General features: G+C 45.1%; 1 protein-coding gene across 1 annotated transcript in view; it reads right to left on the bottom strand.

Annotated features, from left to right (window-relative positions):
- Positions 1-8,824: 8,824 nt before the first annotated feature.
- GPR139 (G protein-coupled receptor 139) overlaps positions 8,825-21,038 on the bottom strand; it is a 39,821-nt gene continuing 27,607 nt past the window's right edge. The window contains exon 2 of the mRNA XM_030847149.2: positions 8,825-9,759. Coding sequence (XP_030703009.1) covers positions 8,825-9,759 — 935 coding nt within the window. The remainder of the gene's footprint in view (positions 9,760-21,038) is intronic.

Genomic DNA, 21,038 nt, shown 5'->3' with positions numbered 1-21,038 from the left:
ACTAGTGCCTGTGTTCTGGTGGATGAGGCAGGATCTTGTCTTTCTGGTGGGCAGGTCCACGTCTGGTGGTGTGTTTTGGGGTGTCTGTAGACTTATTATGATTTTGGGCAGCCTCTCTGCTAATGGGTGGGGTTGTGTTCCTGTCTTGCTAGTTGTTTGGCATAGGATGTCCAGCACTGTAGCTTGCTGGTCGTTGAGTGAAGCTGGGTGCTGGTGTTGAGATGGAGATCTCTGGGAGATTTTTGCCGTTTGATATTATGTGCAGCTGGGAGGCCTCTTGTGGACCAGTGTCCTGAAGTTGGCTCTCCCACCTCAAAGGCACAGCACTGACTCCTGACTGCAGCACCAAGAACCTTTCATCCACAGGACTCCTTAATTTGGGATGATTCGTTGTCTATTCATGTATTCCACAGATGCAGGGTACATCAAGTTGATTGTGGAGCTTTAATCTGCTGCTTCTGTGGCTGCTGGGAAAGATTTCCCTTTCTCTTCTTTGTTCTCACAGCTCCCAGGGGCTCAGCTTTGGATTCGGACCCGCCTCTGCGTGTAGGTCGCCAGAGGGCGTCTGTTCTTTGCTCAGACAGGACGGGGTTAAAGGAGCCGCTGATTCGGGGGCTCTGGCTCACTCAGGCCGAGGGGAGGGAGGGGCACGGAGTGCAGGGCGGGCCTGCGGCGGCAGAGGCCGGCGTGACGTTGCGCCAGCCTGAGGCGCGCCGCGTGACGTTGCACCAGCCTGAGGCGCGCCGCGTGACGTAGCACCAGCCTGAGGCGCGCTGCGTGACGTTGCAGCAGCCTGAGGCGCGCCGTGCGCTCTCCCGGGGGAGTGGTCCCTGGCTCACGGGACCCTGGCAGTGGCGGGCTGCACAGGCTCCCCGGAAGCGGGTGTGGAGAGTGACCTGTGCTCGCACACAGGCTTCCTGGTGGCGGCAGCAGCGGCCTTAGCGTCTCATGCCCGTCTCTGGGTCCGCGCTTTTAGCCGCGGCTCGCGCCCGTCTCTGGAGCAAGCAGCGCTCTTAATCCCCTCTCCTCGCGCACCAGAAAATAAAGAGGGAAGAAAAAGTCTCTTGCCTCTTCGGCAGGTCTAGACTTTTCCCCGGACTCCCTCCCGGCCAGCTGTGACGCACTAAGCCCCTGCAGGCTGTGTTCACGCCGCCAACCCCAGTCCTCTCCCTGCGCTCCGACCGAAGCCCGAGCCTCAGCTTCCAGCCCCGCCCGCCCCGGAGGGTGAGCAGACAAGCCTCTCGGCTGGTGAGTGCCGGTCGGCCCTGATCCTCTGTGCGGGAATCTCCCCGCTTTGCCCTCTGCACCCCTGTTGCTGTGCTCTCCTCCGTGGCTCCGAAGCTCCCCCGCTCCGCCACCCGCAGTCTCCGCCCGCGAAGGGGCTTCCTAGTGTGTGGAAACTTTTCCTCCTTCACAGCTCCCTCCCGCTGGTGCAGGTACTGTCCCTATTCTTTTGTCTCTGTTTATTCTTTTGCCCTACCCAGTTACGTGGGGGGTTTCTTGCCTTTTGGGAGGTCTGAGGTCTTCTGCCGGCGTTCAGTAGGTGTTCTGTAGGAGTTGTTCCATGCGTACATGTATTTGTGGTGTATCTGTGGGGAGGAAGGTGATCGCCGCGTCTCACTCTTCCGCCATCTTCCCGGAAGTCCAATTTTTTTTTTTTGAAAGACCAGTGCATAAACTAGGGAAGGACCAAGATTTGAAATCTGCATACAAAAGCATCTGCAAAACAATGATATCGAATATATTACTGCGGGTTGTGTGGGAAAGTTTTAAAAAGTATATACATTTTTAATGCCCTTCCTGCTAGTAGAGTCTATATTATTTCAAATACAATCTTGTGGGGCTGATTCTCTACTTTGCCTGATTTCATTAGACACATGAATTGGATCATGAAATAGAACCATTTAATATTATGACCTGATGACCTCTGAATCCTCATTACTGGAATTAGAGGATGACTTTAGCCTAAATATCAACCTTGGATACTGAAAAGGTGAATGGGAACAAGCTGCTATTTCAGGAGAGTGTTGGGATGTCAAGGAAAATGTGTCAAAGTGGCCTGATGAAGTGGCTCATGGAACCAGATGGGACTGGGCTTAAATAACAATTCATAAGTTACTCACTGTGACCTTGAACAAGCTTAATTTAATTCCCACGAGACAGTTTTCTCATCTGAAAAAAGGAGGTGACAGCACTTTAAGAGTTATGATGATTAAATGAAGTAAGAAGATCACATCAATTTTTTACTTAAAATTCTCCATTGCCTTTTACCACCAAATTCCTCACCAGGGCCCACAGAGCTCTGCACGATTTTGTTCCTGCCCACCCCCCCCTTGCCTTGTCCAGTACCATTCCCTGCTGGGTCACTGTTCTTCAGCAGTCCTAGTCTTCTGTTTTTTCCTTGAGTACTCAAAATTATTCCCATTTCAAGGCCTCTGTCCTTTTTTCCCCTCAGCCTGGAATGTTCTTTATATGACTGTTTCCTTTTAATTTGGATTCCAGTTCTGTTACCTTCTCAAAAAGGCCTTCCCTGACTAACTTGTCTGCTCTTCTTTCCTCCTGACCTTAGTCACTTACTATCATTTATTTCCTAGAAATTATCACTACCTGAAATGATTTTATTGGCTTCCTTGTGTATTGTCTCTCCTACTCGGGCAGGGGCCCTATCTGTCTTGTTCACTGAATCTGTCTTGAATCACTATGCCTAGAATGGATCTTGCCACATAGTGTATTTAAATACATATTAGTCAAATAAATCAATGACCGTGGGAGTGCTGGGACACATGGTTGTGAAATGAGTGCCCACTCTCTTGGCGCTCTTTATTTCCATTCCTAGACATATTCAAGTTGATAGTCTAGTCATTGGAGATGCTGAAGATGAATAAAAGAAATTTCTAATGATGAAGGTTAGAAAGCAAGCTTGTAAAGGTCTATAACATATATTTCCTGTAATGTGCTAGGAAATCATTGGAAGTTGGACCTACCAACATCTAGGTTTTATAATCTTGGTCAAAGGGATCTCTTGGGCCTTAGCTTTCTTTCTTTTTGATATTCGGGTGAAATAATCTCTAAGATTCTCTCCAGCATCCTATGATAGTAAAATAAGAATCTACCCGTTGCTGGTTATTCTGTAATCACTTCCTATCTCACTTCGCCCTTGACTTTTCACTGTTTTGTGCCTTGCGATCTGGCCACTATGGACTGCATCACCTGCACTCCTTCCTCGCTGACTTCTCTTTGAGCTCGGCCAGTGGAGGCATCAGCATGATATCAGAGGGAAGGAAGAAAGAGGTTGGGGTACCCCTTCCTTCCTCTCTGGCATCATGTCTCTGGCAGCGTGTGGCACCTGCTTGCTGGAAGGCCCCTTCTCCAAAGCACATCCTGCTCTGAGCTGCAGTAACAGCTATTTCCTCCCGTTGCCCCATCAGGCATAGGGAGGTAAGGCTTCCTATTGTTTCTAGTTCCCGGGTGCCTCAATAGCTCTTATTCTTGCTCAGATCATTACTGAATAGTCTCTTGGTTAAAGTCTTTTTATTGAAATAATCTGAGTGAGATTTGCTTCCCTCCAAGACTCTGATTGATGTACAATCCATTTGGAAATGTATACAGAGAAGCAGATTCTAAGGACACCCATGGAAAACCATTTGTGGATTTAATAGACATCACTGTGAAGATTTCTTCTTTGGTTTGATCTGAATCCCTTATACTGCAGTTTAGGTCTCATTCCTTCTTGTTTTATCTCCAGTGGAGAGAAATATCATGTTACCGCCATTCACTAGGTAACAAAGTTCCGCAGACATGGTAACTCCTCATGCAGAGTTGGTGAGATGGCATCTCTCTTCCCCGTAGCCCTGTTTTGCTCCTTTTTAATCAGAAAAGTTTTCTTTTTCTTTTTCTGGCATGACAGTGACACATTCTTTCAATAAACCCAGGAAATCCACTGTGTCTATTCATCCCATAGACACAAACCTCTCATCCCCCTTGTTGTGTCTGGCAAGTACTCAGACTAATTGCACACCCTCACAGAGGCTGAGCCATCACATTTAGCCAATAAATGTAGTAAAAGGATTATTATTTAACAGTTCAACTTCCATCAACTCACTTTTATCCTGCTTCCCTGAGTTGGTGAACAAAATTAATGAGAACAGTGTGGTCATGCTTACCAGCTTCTGTTTGCAACCTTCTTATCAAAATCTTTGCTTTTCTGTACTTCCCTCTCAACTTGTAAGTTACTTTCATGCTCCAAGTTGATGCAAAGATAGATTATGGCAATAGTTTGTGGGTGGCTGTCAGAATTGACAGTGGTTTGTGTGGAAAATGCATAGCTAGTTTGAGAGCTGTGGTTAGAATTCCTGATAGAGTCAATTAAAAACAAAAATTACACCTCACAGGGAAAGGTCAAATCAAGTGTTTTAATTATGATGCTGTTATACTATATCTCACGCTTGGATGACCTGGGTTTGAAGAGTTGGAAAACTATGTAATATAACCAACTCTAAAAAGGGCACAAAAATAATGTGAACTTTTGGAGGGATGAATCAGAATCTTGCAGAGACGCAATGAGGTAGAGTGGAAAGGATGAAGTGTTAGGTGACTTGGGTTCTACTCTGGGCAAAATCATTTAAGCCTTTGAGCCTAGCATCCTCACCTGTAAGAGGATGTACAATTGGAGGCTCTTTTCAGCTCTACTATTAATAATCACCACCCCATGAAGTACGTACTGGAATTACTATTAGCCCGATTTTATGGAGAGGAAATTGAGACTCAGAAAGATTGAAAACATTGCCCAAGGCCACACAGCTAGAAAGTGGCAGAGCCTGCAAAGTTATAGCTGACAATAACTCACTCCAAACTTTGGTGTCCTGACCTTGAGAGTGTCTACTTACCTCTCAGGCACCTGGGAAAATTTGACTTTTACACCACTTTCTACATGAGGACAATCTTTCAGAGATTTTCAAGGACTTGTTCAAGGTCAAACATCTAGTACATTGTGGAGCTAGGACATGAATTTGTGATTGTCTGACTTCAAAGCCCAAGCTCTCAGCCATTATGCTAGATCTCCACTTATGATAACAGCCACCACAGTCTCGAAGATGCATAGACGATGTAGTCAGAAAAGAATTCAGATTTATAACCAGTAAGCTACCTAATTTAGGATTATAGGAAGCAGAGCTCACTGGCAGGGGCAGGTGGGACTCAGGTCTCATTCTAGCACCAGCACAAAGCATAAGGGAGATGCTTATTTAAAAATTTTAATCAGAGTTCTGCCATTGCTTGAGCATATATGCATCTACCAAACACCAAGTGTGCACCATATTAGAATTTATTATAATACAAACAAGTCCAAACACAATATATCTAATTAAGAAAATATGAACATCTACTATTTTTCTATGGTAACATTTTATTCCATTCTTTCAACTGGAATAGCCAACACTAGGGTCTCTTATTCACTTCAGATAGGCCCCCAGTTTGGACCAGTAGGCATCAACTGTGCAAAGTAACCTTTTCTAATTGCAGAGTGTTTGCAAAATGAAACTTCATGCCTTCTCATGGTCTGTTTTTTATGGTTTGTCTCTCATCCTCCGTATTTCCTTCCTATTAGACAGTTCAGTCCTTGAGTTGTTCAATAAAAAAGATACAGTGTGTACATGTGTAGCATCACTGCATGCCCAACCAAGGACACAAATCATACAAGAGGAATGCTAGTTAACAGTCTTTGAAGGAGGCATCACAAAATCCTGATATAAGGCAATTGCTTGAGTGCAATCAACAGCAGCTGTTTACGTGACAGGCTTCAAAATTCAAGGCTTTATTTCTAAAACTGGCCTGAAAGGAAAGGCTTAAAAGTTTGTTTTTTTCTTTAAAAAAAGCTTTTAATTTTTGTCCACAATTATTACTATAAATAAGAATAAATTAAAAGTCCTTAGATTATCTGAAATAAACTTTAGGAGATATGTATCAACCTAAGCCAACAGGCGTTTGTATGCATTTTAACCAGAAGACAACACCTCTGGGCTGCCTTCAAAAATCAGACCTCTTTTAAACATTACTGTATCAAAATAGAAAATACAGTCAGAAGGAAGAGTGATCACAATACTAGTTGGTACAGCCTCTGTTGTTAAGAGAAGTAATAAACGAGTGTATGAGGAAAACATTCCAAATGCACACCCAGTTTTTACGTTTTAAACATCAATAAATAATTGTTACATACAACTAAAAACGTGGAGCAGAGAGCATTGAGATCCACATACATATTTTTCATCTTACATACATTCTCAAAAAGGAATTGCTTAACCTTTATAGATATTGCACTGTGACTCATTCATGTATAGTTCAGACTAGCATTTTTCAGAGCTATGTGTTTAAAAATAAATACGTATATATATTAGGTGTAGGTAGCCTTTGGTCAATGTTCATTCACAAGGGGGTGTGGTGGAGTCGCATCACACACACATTTAATGAACAGGTGCCTGACTACACATGCTTGGCAAAAAAGAAACAGAGGGAAATGCAACTTAAGGGGAAATCTGTGGGGAAATCAGGCCACTCTTCCACTAGATGTGCACATGCCCTGGGGAGAGTGTGACCTGGGAGATAACGAATCTGCTTGTCCCTCAGTCAAGCAACTGCCATGAGCCTCTTCTAGTGGGAGCACCTTGCTGCACCAGTGTGATCCTAATGTTCTTGGGTACATGAGAGTCATACCATATGGTCCCTAAATGCAAGCCAACTCCGTCTTGTCTTCAACAGAAGAAACAGCAAACTGTTCCAATGCTGGAAGAAAACTTAGCTAAGTTTTTAAGGGGTAGAATATGGTCTCCAACATGGCTCCTTCCTGAGAACTTTGCAGAAATAACTTTGGCTCTGCCAGATTTTTGATGAGACTCTACTGCAATTATTTAAAAGGAGTAGGGGGCTTCCCTGGTGGCGCAGTGGTTGAGAGTCCGCCTGCCGACGCGGAGGACACGGGTTCGTGCCCCGGTCTGGGAAGATCTCACATGCCGCGGAGCGGCTGAGCCCGTGAGCCATGGCCGCTGAGCCTGCACGTCCGGAGCCTGTGCTCCGCAACGGGAGAGGCCCGCGCACTGCAAAAAAAAAAAAAAAAAAAAAGGAGTAGGAATTCGGATCATCAGGATGAATGTGACCTAAAGTTGATTGAATTAGTGTTGAGGACATTGGTTGAAGTTTAGGGATTGTGTGGCATCGGAGCCTTTTCTACCCTGCTCATTTATTGCAAGTTCCCTTTAAGAGGGTGGACATGTCTTCCAATTTAGGGACAAAAGTGCAGTAAAAATTCAGCCTGAGGAACCTAGTGTTCCAGGTGGACTGTCTGCTTTTTGTTGGATCACCAAAAATATCATACAATTCCAAAATCATTTTGGAAGACTTCTTCTAGAAGAGGGATAAGTTCAAATACTGGGAATCTGGGAGAGAAGTTTTTAAAAAAATGTAACTGAGAAAAACTCCAGCATGGATTTTTCTTTCAAAACACATCATGGGGTACATAGGAACCTAATGTAATCAAGTCTGTGTGTGTGCACACATGAGTTGTAGTTCCCAGGGAAGCCTCTATTAATTACACCCTAGAACTGTTCTTGCCTTGGACAGACAAGAGCAGAATAAATAAATTCATATTTTATTATTTTGCAAAGGATCTGGGTTAAATAGAATCACCAAAAACGGGCACCACGCTTTTGAGCCATGTGCATCAAAGCGCAGACATGCAGACAACATGCATACCTTTCCACTGCCATTTGCGGCCGAATGGCAATGCCAGCTGGACAGTGGGGCAGAGCTGAGAATGTCTCCCTTCACACCTGGAGAGCTACAGTTCCTGACCCTCAAAAACTAAACCCAGTTCCAAAGTCACTTCAAATAAAACAGTTTGGTGACAGCTTCAGCAAGCAAGGAGGCAGGGTTGGCAACTCTACACATAAAGGCTTCTCCAGGAAGCGTGAGCGGCACCGCAACAAGAAGCTATTTGAGTAAGGAGACCGTACACAGCTGACACAAGGATGGATTGAAACAATGGCAAGAGTGAGCTTATTTTTTTGTTTTTCTGGGCTCAAGAACTCCTCCTATATCCCCACACACCAGGCAGGGTCTTTGTTTTGGAGGAACTAGTTAAAATCTATACATAATGGCAAATAGAAAGGCTGCATCTTAGACCCCAGGTCTGAGTGTCGTGGTTATGTTTGGTCAGGAGCCTTTGCACAGAAGCTCTGACCAGAGTTTGAGTAAGATCCAATCCTCGCCTGCCCCCAGAATCTCATTCTACAGATTGGGGTGCCAGGCCCACTTCAAGACCAAAACCCTCACTAGGACAAAGGGCACCTTGGAAAATTCTCGAATTGGTCAGCATCGTTAGCTGCTGGTAACAACACAGGGAAATGATGGATGACCTCAGCTCTTGGAAGAAGAGTGTGGGCTCAGCTATGTGCTACTGTGGCTTGATGTGTCACATAAATGAGCGGTTTCCAGTGACTGTGGATGGTGCCAAGGCTAAGTCATAGACTATTTCTCTACTGTGTGTCCTTACAGGCCACAGGATAATGACACAACCTCCAATGACATCTTCAAACTGGTAGGGACTTCTGCTGTCAGCATGACTTGGTAGAAATGAATGCATAAATGAAAACAAGATTCATGCTTTTCTTTCTTCTCCTCCATCTTTCCTCATCTACCAGTCTGAGAGTTGTTCAGTCTGTGGAGACAGGAAATCAGGTTAGCACTCTTAAGGAGAGCTGTTCAGCCATAGGATGGGCCACATTCCCATCTGGAAATGGATTATGCAGAGACACTAGGTGCCAAACCTATGAGGTCACGGGGATACCTTTATAGGTTTTCCATTTTTGTCGTACTGGTACACCAGCATCTTGATACAGTGTGAGTTGGCCGGCGAGATCCAAGGGCTACTTGTTATGGAAAAGTTATGGTTGGTGTAGAACTGTATTGGTTGCTTCTGGCACCTGAAGAAGGCCTTGAGGGTAGCGGCCGCCATTTTGCGGAACCGCTTGCTGATGAAGCAATAGAGGAAGAAGTTGATGGCCGTGTTCAGAAGGGCCAGCATGTTGGCAATGTCGGACATAACGTGCATCAGCCAGCGGTTCTGGATGGGTGCCCCATACAGGTGGTAGAGGATCATGATGATACGTGGGGCCCAGAGTGTGGCAAAGATGGAGGTAATGGTAAACAAGATGGCAGTGGTTTTCCCTGTGGAGTAGCCACGGAGGCGAAAATTGCTCTTCCGCCTGAGCTTGTATACAATGATTGAGTTCAATATGAAGAAGATGGAACAGGGCACCAAGTACACAGTGAAGCAGTGAATCCAGATAAGGACATGGTGCACGGAGGTGCTGATGTAGTCTTCAGTCCAGATGTTGGGCCACCAGTAGTAGGGGATGCTGGTCAGGAAGCAGGTGACATAAACACTTACAATGACTTTCCGGGTGCGGGCTGGGTAGGAGACCATGTGGTACTTGAGCGGGTGGCAGACCGCAATATACCGGTCAATGGTTAATGGCACAGTAATCCAAATTGAGGTGTGGATGGATGAGAATTCCAGCACTTCTATGATCTTTTCGGGAACCTGAGGCATCTGCATGTTCAAGATGAAATCTTCCAACAGGAAGTCCACGAACACAATGAAAAAGAGGACCAAGATGTCAGCAGCAGCAAGTGCCAAGAGATAGTTGTAGGAGGACTTCTGTCTCCTGGCCACCAGCTGAGAGAGGATGATCACGGTTAGGATATTTGCTGTGGAGAGAAGAGAATCTGGCTTACATCTGAAGCAAGATGACTTTATTGCCTACTAGGGGCCCCTAGGCATAGTGTATCAGGCACTCCCACGGAAATCAAAGGGACTGAACCCATGCTCTTGAGGGACAATCTCTGCACTGCAATCGCACCTCATACAAACATCTGGACACGATTTTGACAAAGTTTCCTGTTCACATGGTACATAATTTGTCCCTCACACAGTCATGACAGTGGTGCTGCCGTTGTCCTCACTTCAGAAATGAGACTGGGTCTCAGAGAACTTAAGGAACTCACTTAGAGCCACAGAGTTAGTCATTCATGGTGACAGGGACCAAACCCAGATCCTCTAATCCCCAATCCTGTGCTCTTTGTTTTGTCTGACTGCATGGAGAATATGGGGCTGGGATGGCATTTCCTGTTTCCCGTGCTCAAGTAGGACATTGGACTATACAACCTCTTAAGAACCTTTAGAACTTGGATTTTAAGACCTTTCTTTTTTAAGTGGGTTCAGAATTGAAGGAATGGAGAAGATCATGACCTTTAGATTAATTTAAAAATAAATTATATTTATTTTTAGAGTCGGTACACATGGTACATAATTAAAGTTAATAGAAAAGTAAAATTTCCTTCCACTCTTATTCTGCAACCACCCAAATACCCCTCCCTCAGGGCAATCATAGTTAGTAAGTAATCTGTGCTTATGCATGTCTGTATAATATGTGTGTATATAGGTTTTGCAAATATAGTAGCAATAGATTATTTTTCTGGGGGTCAGAATTGTTTTGGAATGCATCCACATAATTCTGATCAGTTTTAAAACAACAAATGTCTCTCTGAATAAGATACATCTGGAAGGTCATTAGGAACTCACTCTGAAATGATCCCAACGGATAACATCTGGAAGTCATTCTACACACTTATTCTCATTAAGTCACAACCAAACCTGAAATTTGAACATTATTAATCTTAGTTTGCAAACAAGGGTCTGAGAGAATTTATGTCCCCTGTCTGAAGTGCAGTGGCAGAGCTGGAATCCAGGGCTCTCTTTCTCACATGTGCCTTTAAAATTATTTCACAATAGTCCCCATGTGAAAATGTCTTTAATATGCACACTCTGGTGTAGTCATCACTCGGGTTAAACACATTTTAACACTTTGCCACATATGCTTTAGTTCTTTTTAAATAAAGAAACGACACTATAGATGCAGTTGAAGTCTTCTTTGAAATTGTTCCAGCCCATCATTTCCCTTCCGCCTTTCCCCGCCAGAGGCAGCCACAGTGCTGCGGTCTTCAGGGCCACGTTTGCATACTCTTAACATTCTTTTATACAGAACCTGCCACTCTACATGCTGCTTTTTTTCACACAACAAGTTGCTTTTGAGACCTCTTTTTTTTGATACATGTAGATCTATTTCACTCATCTTAACAACTATAGAGCAATTCCATTAATAACCTTATTGCAATTTATTTATTCATATATACACAGACATATTTATACATATACACACGTGTCTATGTATGTATATATACACATTAATGTAGACATATACCTCTAGCTGTCTATATGTGTATATGTATATACACATATACTATATATAGACATCTATGTGTCTTTGTATATGTATATATGTGTGTATATATATATATATATATATATACACATTTAAATTGGTTTCAGGATTTTGCTGTTATAAACTGCTATAGTTAATACCTTGATATGACTCTCCATGAGAAGTAGCTATGTGTCAGTTTCTCTCAGGTAGTATATACATATGTAGAAGGGTGTTTATTATGCTTTAGAATATGTGCATCTTCATCTTTACCAGATATTGCTGAATTGCTCTGTAAAGTGGTTTTACTAATCTGCACTCCCAACAGTAGAGTATGAGAGTTCCAGTTGCTCCATAACCTCTCATTACTTGGCACTGTCAGGTTTTTTTGTTTGTTTGTTTGTTTAAGGCTGTGCTGTCCTTGTTCTTGCTCAAAGCACTTTGAAATAACATTTTGAAGTGGTGGAGAGTTAAGGTACCAATTATATTAATTATCCAGTATTCATTCCCAGTGGTTTAGAGCATTCAATACCCATGCTTTAAACCACTCGGCAATATCAGTACTTCTAAGCGGGAGTGAGGGCACCATGTGAGTATGTTACACCCTGGACAATAAAGAAAAATTATAAGTAAATTTTACTTTAAGTCAATATCTAAGAAAAGAGGTCCATTAAAGCAAAATTCTTTATATTCTTAATCCTGGAATTTCAAAAGTTTACTTATGCATCCAACAGTGTTTTTCCATAATTACTATGAGCTATGCCCTGGAAGGAGATATTGAACAAAATAGACATGGTCCATCTTAACTTCATGGAGCTTAGAGTTTACTATGCAAGAAAAGCATCAACCGAAGAATCACAGAAGAAAATGTGTAACTGGAAGCTCTAGTAAGTGCTATTAGTGATCAGAAGAACTTTTACTGAGGAAGTGATGTCCAAGCTGAAATTTGGAGACCCAGTAGGAGGTAAATAGGCAAAAAAGGTGGTTGGAGAAAGTGTTTCAAGCAACGGAAACAGCATGTGCAAAGGCCCTGAGGTGGGGAAAGCATGAAGAGTTGAGTTTATTAAGGCAAGGAATACTCATATAGCTTTCTACTTGCTTTGTATACATTTTTGCACTTCATAGCTCTCTTTTATTAAACAGCCTGTTGAAAAGTGTTCGAAAATGTCTTATTCCTTTAGACATCCTTTCAGAAAACATCTAGCATCTTCCTTCTGTGTACATGGGCCCAAGATGGATACAAATTAGTATTGTAGACATTCAGAGTCTCCACTCAGAGAGTGTAGAAACAGCATGCAAGGGGCTGAATATTAAAGAGACAAACAAGAATACACACAGTGATACATGAGCCACAGGTGCATAGATACAGAATGAAGGGCAAAGGCTTTGGAGGAGGTTATGGGTCAAAAGTTAGGCTACTCTGACCTGACAGTCAGAGTTTCATGGAACTCAAGCTGTAAAACCAGCCGCATAGCACAGGGAGATCAGCTTGGTGATTTGTGACCACCTTGGGGGGGGCAGTATAGGGAGGGTGGGAGGGAGAGAGACGCAAGAGGGAAGAGATATGGGAACATATGTATATGTATAACTGATTCACTTTGTTGTAAAGCTGAAACTAACACACCATTGTAAAGCAATTATACTCCAATAAAGATGTTAAAAAAAACCCCCCAAAAACCAGGTCTGATGCTTTCCCATCAAGCCAAGAGCATCAGAGCACAGTGATTTAGAATGTGGAGTTTGGGGCCAGGCTGCCTGGGGTTCAGTCCTGGCTCTATTATTTATTGACTCTTTGGCTTTGGGCAAATTTATTCAATCCCGCTGTGCCTTAGTTTCCTTTTTCATAAAATAGGTTTAATAGGGTTATTCTGAGGACTAAGTGAGATAATTTTTATAAAGTGGTTAGAACAGTATCTGGCATGTGGTAAGTTCTCAATGAATGTTAGTTCTTGACTGAGAATCCACTCATTCAACAATTATTAACGGAGCATTTACTGTGTGTCAGGCACTGTATGAGGTGCTGGAGATGCAGAAATTAACAAAATGGACAAGTTCCCTTTTATCATGGGGCTTATAGTAGAGTGGGTGAGAGAGACAACACATAAATACAAAAATGTACAACAGAATTTCAGATAGTGATGCTATACAGAATAAAACCAAGGGATGAGACAAATCGTTGGGGGGTGTTGTTTTTTAGATTGGACATTTGAGTTCAATTAAGGATGAGGAGAGGGGATCTGCCATAAAAAGATCCGTGAGAAAAGAACTCTAAGCAGGGGGAATGGCAAGTGCAAAGGCTCTGAGGTAGGAAAGAACTTGGTATTCATGGAACTGAAAGAAGGACTCTCATCCGTCCTATTATCATCCCTGTTTTACAGGGGAGGAAACTGAGGCTTTGATATTTAGGTTCTCTCTCCATAGCCACAAACTGAGTAAGTGGGAGAGCCTGAAGTTGACTCCAGCTCTCTCTGACTTTATGGCATATCAAGTTCCGCTTCGTTTCCAGCCGGAGGAAAGTGATTCCTGTTCTCTCAGTTGCCCCGGACTTAGAAAAGTGCCGTCATTTCTCAGAACCTCTTTTTTCCATTCATTAAACAATGTCCACACACTCTCTCACGTCCCTGCTCTGCTCCCCAGCTTATAAGGGGGGTAGGGATGAATAAATGCTGGGGCGTCCCCAGAAAAAAATGTTATACAGTCATCCTTTAGTATCTGCAGGGTATTGGTTCCAAGACCCTCCTGTGATACCAAAATCTGCAGATGCCCAAGTCCCTTAAATAAAATTGTAGAGTACAGATGGCTCTCTGTCTCCGTGGGTTCCGCATCCACGGATACAGAGGGCTGACTGTATATATTCTGCGGAGAGTCACTTTCCAACACCATCTCTTACTTCCTCATCGAACCCTGTTTGTAATGTGGTGCTAAAAATGTTCCATATCCAAACTCTTCAAAAATATTCCATCTCCATCTAATTAATGCTTTAAGTCAGGCAAGTCATCAACTCCAAATTAAATTTCCAGCTATTCATATTTGACATTTCCTTAAGTTTCTAGTAATTGCGTCTCTCGAGAAACTAACCCGCAGACATTGAGTTTCCCATTGCTTTCGTGCAGGTCGATTTGCTCCCAAGGCAATATCAAGAACACTTAGAACATCCTTGGGATGAGAGAGATGTGTGAGCCACAGAGACCCAGAGGGGAATGGAACAATGCCTGTGTATTGATTTTCTGAAAAAGAAATGAGAAGGTAGAATTTTCAACTCCCAAGGTCGGCATTTGCTATAATTCCCCACATTGAAAAATCCTTTCATTTCCACTGTGACAGTTTTTTCCCCAAAGAAAAGGAGTGGTGTTGACAGGGTCTGTGTGTATTTATAAAGGGTGAATAAGCGAAGAAACCCAAGTCATCACCACCTGAAATTCCATTTCATTGCATTTTTACTTTAAAAAATATTGCATTAGGGCTTCCCTGGTGGCGCAGTGGTTGAGAGTCCGCCTGCCGGTACAGGGGACATGGGTTCGTGCCCCGGTCCGGGAGGATCCCACATGCCGTGGAGCAGCTGGGCCCGTGAGCCATGGCCGCTGAGCCTGCGCGTCCGGAGCCTGTGCTCCGCAGCGGGAGAGACCGCAACAGTGAGAGGCCCGCATACCGCAAAAAAAAAAAAAAAAAAAGTCAGTGCTTCTAAAAAGCAAATCTTTTCTGTCAATGGTGTCGTTGGACAGGTGGGTAATATAAAGCCCATGTTTTGTGATTGCAAAGCTTCTTGGTTATATTCTTGGGGGAATTCATTTCCTATACTTTGCAGCTTACCATGCTCAAACTTGAGAGGATTTAGGGAGCGCTAAAAGATCAACACAGGTTGGGCTGTCAGACCCCACCACTGGACGGTTGACTGGTGCAGAGGGAAAGGGTCAAGGTCTTCCAGAGGTATTTTCTGTGTCTGTGAGGACTAAGAAGTTCCTGGAGATTCCTTGGAAGAGCCCTGACTGGGAGTTCTGAGTTTATATCTCTTAATTCTGCTACATTTCTTGGTTTTTGGTTGTTTTTTTTTGGTCTTTGAAAATTATTTTTTTTAATTACAAAAGTAAAATATACCTTTAAAAATTAAACATATCAGTGTAAAATAATATTATTAGCTCACTTTTATTGAGCATTTACTTCTAAGCCTCTTACACACATTTAATTTCATTTAATTTTTACAACCACCCTATGAGGTTGGAACAATTATCTGAGAGCATCGAGCCTTAGAGAGGTTATAAGTAACTTGTTTGTGGTCACAGAGCAAGCGAGTGGTGAGCCCAGACATTAAGCCAGGCTTTTTGTCTCCTGAGTTTGTACATGTAACTATTACATTAGACACTGGAAAGTGAAAGTCTGTCCGAATCGCATTTTCTAGAGAGATTATGGTATCTAGTCTCTTAGATGGTCCTCAGTGAACCATACCTCTTGGTGTTCATGCCTTTGTGTAGTCTCCTCCCCTTGAATTGGAGCTTGTCCTGTGATTCACTTTTTTTAAAAAATAAATTTATTTATTTACTTTTGGCTGCGTTGGGTCTCTGTGGCTGCGCATGGGCTTTCTCTAGTTACAGCAAGTGGGGGCTACTCTTCGTTGCGGTGCCCGGGCTTCTCATTGTGGTGACTTCTCTGGTGGCTTCTCTTGTTGCAGAGCACGGGCTCTAGGCATGCGGGCTTCAGTAGCTGTGGTATGCGGGCTTGGTAGTTGTGGTACACGGGCTTAGTTGCTCTGCGGCATGTGGGATCTTCCCCCATCCAAGGCTGGACCAGGGCTCAAACCCGTGTCCCCTACATTAGCAGGCAGGTTCTTAACCACTGCGTCACCAGGGAAGTCCCTGTGATTCACTTTCGACCAGTAGACTACTGTGGGAGTGACACTGCATGAGCAGGTTGTACGTGGGCCTTTTGAATACCTGCTTTGGGATGCTCCATCTTGGAGCCCAGCTGTGAGAAGGCCAAGCCACACGGAGATGTCGTGTGTAGGGACTCTGGTTGAAAGCCCCAGGTGAGCTCGTAGCCGACAACCAACATCAACTGTCTGTCATGTGTCTGTGTCATGTGTCTGTCATGTGAGTGAGCGCTCTTGGATGTCCAGCTCCATGGAACCCCCAAATAACTGCAGTCCCAGTGCCCTGCGGCTGCCACTGTGAGAGACCCTGAGAAAGAGCCATCCGGCTGAGCCCAGTCAGCCTAAGAACCAGGACAAATAATCCTGAATGGCTGTATTAAGCCTCTAAGTGTTCGGGTGGTTTGCAATGCTGCAACCAGAACAGAGGTTTATTAACCATTTGGTGTTTGTATCTCTAGGATATTTATATGCCTATAATTATAAATATAATTAGTAATAAGATTATCACCACAAAATGAGATCATACACTAATACTGTTGTGCAAGTTGGTTTTTTATTATCTTTTTTCTCTCTCTTTTTTAAAAACTTTAAATAATTAATTTAGTTTTGGCTTCATTGGGTCTTCGTTGCGGTGTGCAGGCTTCTCATTGCAGTGGCTTCTCTTGTTGCAGAGCACGGGCTCTAGGCGTGTGGGCTTCCGTAGTTGTGGCTCGTGGGCTCTAGAGCGCAGGCTCAGTAGTTATGGCACACGGGCTTAGTTGCTCCGTGGCATGTGGGAAGCCCCAAGTTGGTTTTTTAATCAATTAGAAATAAATCGTGAATTTTTTCCTATGTCAATTATATTCATGAAATATTCACTTATGGCTGGACATTACTTATTTTATTTTGTTTTATTTTATTATTTTGGCCACCACAGAGCTTCATTAAACATCCTTGCATATTTCTGTAGAATAAATTCTCAAAAGTAGAAATGCTGGCTTAAAGGGTAACACACATTTTTCCCCTTCCTCCCTCTCTCCTCCCTCTCTCCCTCCCTCCCTCTCTCCCTCCTTTCTTCTTAAAGGCAGCTAATAGAATTTGTAAGAAGGGAAAGAGCTCAAGGTGAAGCTACAAAAAGATTTAGTTTAGACACCAAGAAGCACTTTCTGACTACAGTGGTAGTTATGTGAACGAGAGCAGGCCACTGACACCACAGCTGTTTGGTCCACGCAGGTCTTCTGAAAAGAACAAAGAGTTGTGTATCTGGGCTGATTAAATTCCTGGCGTTACCTTCTGCAAATCCTCTTTCTCTGCATCCTAAATTATATTTTCGTGAATTTCCAAAAAGAGAGCAATTCACCCCTTTCAGCCCCCATCCCCTGTGACTTAAATGCATCCCTCCCTCCTTCAAGGTGCCTATCTTTTGTACTAGAAGAGTCAGCCCTCATGTCCTACAGACACATGACGACCCCTGACACTGTGAGCCATTCCAGTGGTGCTATTTATATGGTTGCTGGAAGGTGCCTCAAGGACAGGTTTTTAGGAAAAGCCATTTCTAAGCCTCGCAGGCAAGAAGTCAGCACTGCCCTTGTTTAGATCATCTGGGGAGTGGGCACTGAATTGGGTGATGGGGCATTGCTCTTGAGGGCTGTCATCTCCCTTACTGTTACCTGCTCCACTACAGGTCTCGGAGGGATCTTGGAGCAAGGGGAGATAAAGGGGAAAGGGGAAATAAGATGCTGGTGCTGGCTCTGGAACCCTGAACCAAGCCGCTGCTGCTGCCCCAGCTCCCCCGTGGTGGGCAGGGCACCAGGTCACTGCGTCCAGAGGGGCCAGAAGGGGAGGGAGGCGTGGCCTCGACGCGGCAGCTGCACCCACCATGCACAGCATCAAGCGAGTGGTGGTAGGTGATGGGGCTCCTCTGCTACACAGCTGATGCCTTCCCCAAGGAGTCCACCCTGTGGCGTTCGACGATTACAGTGCCCGAAGTGCACCTGACTGGCACACAGTGAGCCCGAACCTGTGGGACGCGGGGCCAGGAGCATGACCGTCTCGCACACTCTCCCACCCTCAGCCCAACGTCTTTGTCATCTATGTCTCCACTGCCAGAGAACGTGCGGCACAAGTGGCATCCAGAAGTGTGTCACCACTGCCCTGAGGTGTACATCCTCCTGCTGGGCACCAGGAAGGACCTGAAAGCTCAGCCTGACACCTGCGGCGCCTCAAGGGCAGGGCCAGGTGCTGGCCGAGCAGATCAACGTCGTGCGCTCCCTGGAGGGCTTGACCTGGCAGCAGGACGGCGCTTAGCTTGGAGGCTGCCCCGCCCCACCCCGGACAACTGGTGCCTTGGTGCCTCGTCTGCCCCCAGCTGAGCCTGAAGGACAATTCTAGCACCCCTTGGGGGGGGGTGCTCCCTGAATGCCTTTTTCTCCTTAAGGAGGCCCACAGCGAGGGGGCCTTGGGTCCTGCCCCACTCTGCTTGGGAACACCAGGTATTCTCGAGAGCTCACCCAGGCCAAGGTTGGCTCCCTCCCCAAGAAGCCAACCCTTGCCCTTCCCCATTTCCCCACACAGACTTTGGTGCCTCTGTGCTGCGTCCTCTCAGGTTAGGAGCTCTCAGCTGTCCAGTCCCTAACAGCTCCCTCACTGCTCTCTGACTGGTTCCCCTCTAGATGCTCTCTCCCTTCCCCAAAGAAGGAGCCACGGAACCCAAGAACGGTGAATATGTCCTAACCTACTCCCACATGCCCAGGTCTTATGCATTTGCTGACTGACTCAGCCCCCCATGCCCCCCGGGCCTTTCCTACCCCATCAGCATTATTAAAATCTCGTCTCCAGTGGGGGATGGGGGGAGATGATGCTGACGGGACTTGGTGTTCAGTCTTTTTGACCTCTGTGGATGGTGCCAGGAGGTCTTCAGGCAGTTGTGCCCTGAGGGCTTCTAGGAGAGGAGCAGGGAAGGGTTTCCCAAGGGCAGCTGTCCATCCATGTGGTCCCAACCCCAGGCACTGCCCGCTGGCCAGTGGCCAATCTTGTTTCCCATTGTTCCACTTGCTCCAGTGCAGAAGCCAGGGAATGTGGAACATACTTCCTGAAGTTGGCTATTAGGGGCACGAAACTGACTGTGGACTAGTGGGGTGGAGGTCAGGCAGTGGGGCCCCAGCTCATGTGAAGGCAATCCCTGAGGGATAGCTTCCAGGTTCCTGCAAGGGCTCTGAAGGGCCATTTGTTCTTTTTCCTCTTTGCAGGCTGAACTTCACCCCACATATCCAGGTACATAAGAACCTATCATAGGACTTCCCTGGTGGCGCAGTGGTTAAGAATCCTCCTGCCAATGCAGGGGACTCAGGTTTGAGCCCCGGCCCGGGAAGATCCCACATGCTGCGGAGCAACTAAGCCCGTGCACCACAACTACTGAGCCTGCGGTCTAGAGCCCGTGCTCCGCAACAAGAGAAGCCACCGCAATGAGAAGCCCGCGCACCGCAACGAAGAGTAGCCCCCGCTCGCTGCAACTAGAGAAAGCCCCCGCGCAGCAAGGAAGACCCAACACAGCCAAAAAATAAATAAATAATTTAAAAAATTCTCACTTAAAAAGAAAAAAAAGAAAAAAGGAACCTATCGTAGCTGGAAGAGGTTGTGAAGTGTAGTGATTAATCTCCCTGAACCTCAATTCCTACATCTGTGAAATCGGCATCAATATAAATAGCACCCTCATAGGTTATTAGAAAAATAGAGGAAATAACGTGTAAAATACTTAGTACAGCCCCTGGCACATGGTGAGCACTCTGTAAATGTTAGTTTTGTTACTTTTCACACCTGGCCAGTTCAGTTCAGCAGACAATTATTGAGCTAGAGGCCAGACACTTTGCTGGAAGCAGAGCTGAATAGGAGAGAGTCTGAGCTCTCAAGGAATCCATGGAAGATTCTCGTTTACCTCCATGGATCATTCCAGGCACTATAGTCCTGTCACCTTATCTGGAAATTCTTTTTTTTTTTGCGGTACGCGGGCCTCTCACTGTTGTGGCCTCTCCCGTTGCGGAGCACAGGCTCCGGATGCACAGGCTCAGCGGCCATGGCTCACGGGCACAGCCGCTCCGTGGCACGTGGGATCTTCCCTGACCAGGGCACGAACCCGTGTCCCCTGCATCGGCAGGCGGACTCTCAACCACTGCGCCACCAGGGAAGCCCTGGAAATTCTTCATTCCCAATTCCTCTAGCTGCAGCTGTGTCCCACCAACAACCCCTCTCTATTTTTCTCTGCTTGGTGGAGAAAAACATCGGTCTTTATCTATGGAACTATACCTTTAAGAGCCATTACTATATGATAACTTAGTTGTTTCTTGCATTCTCTGAAACAGCTTCTGTTCTTTTAAAATTTTAGTTCTTATTTGACAGCTCTTTAATTTTCTTTGTAGCTTTACTATCATGCCCTTCACTGTTATTTTTTTGTGGAGACCCTACTTGTCACCACATTTAGCACTTGAGTGGCTCCTTTTCAAAGCTAGGATCTGTGTTTCTTCCTTTCTTTGAATCTCCCTTTCTAGGATCTCCTGCCCAGGGTGATAGCATAGCCGGAGGCAGGGATGACAAAAATGTTTACTCTTCAATTGACTGGTAGGGGCTGCTGGGTGCCATGTTGAAACATTCCAAAACCACACCTGGGTTTAGCAGTGCTGCAATGAATTGGTGATGCCTGCCTTGGTAGAAGAAATGCTGTGGATTTGCCACAAGGAAGTCTTGGGACCTGGATACATGGTGCAGGTTTCCTTTTTCCCAGAACTTAATAAAGTAGTGTTTTCCAGTATAGACCAGGACTAGTTGAGACCTAGCAAGCCTGCCGTTGTGGTTGAGTAGTCAGCAAGAGCTAAGATGGCTACCCCAGG

This window comes from Globicephala melas, chromosome 15 (assembly GCF_963455315.2).
Source record: "Globicephala melas chromosome 15, mGloMel1.2, whole genome shotgun sequence".
NCBI lineage: Eukaryota > Metazoa > Chordata > Mammalia > Artiodactyla > Delphinidae > Globicephala > Globicephala melas.
Note: the sequence above shows the minus strand (reverse complement) of the source record. Positions and strands in the feature narration are given on the sequence as shown.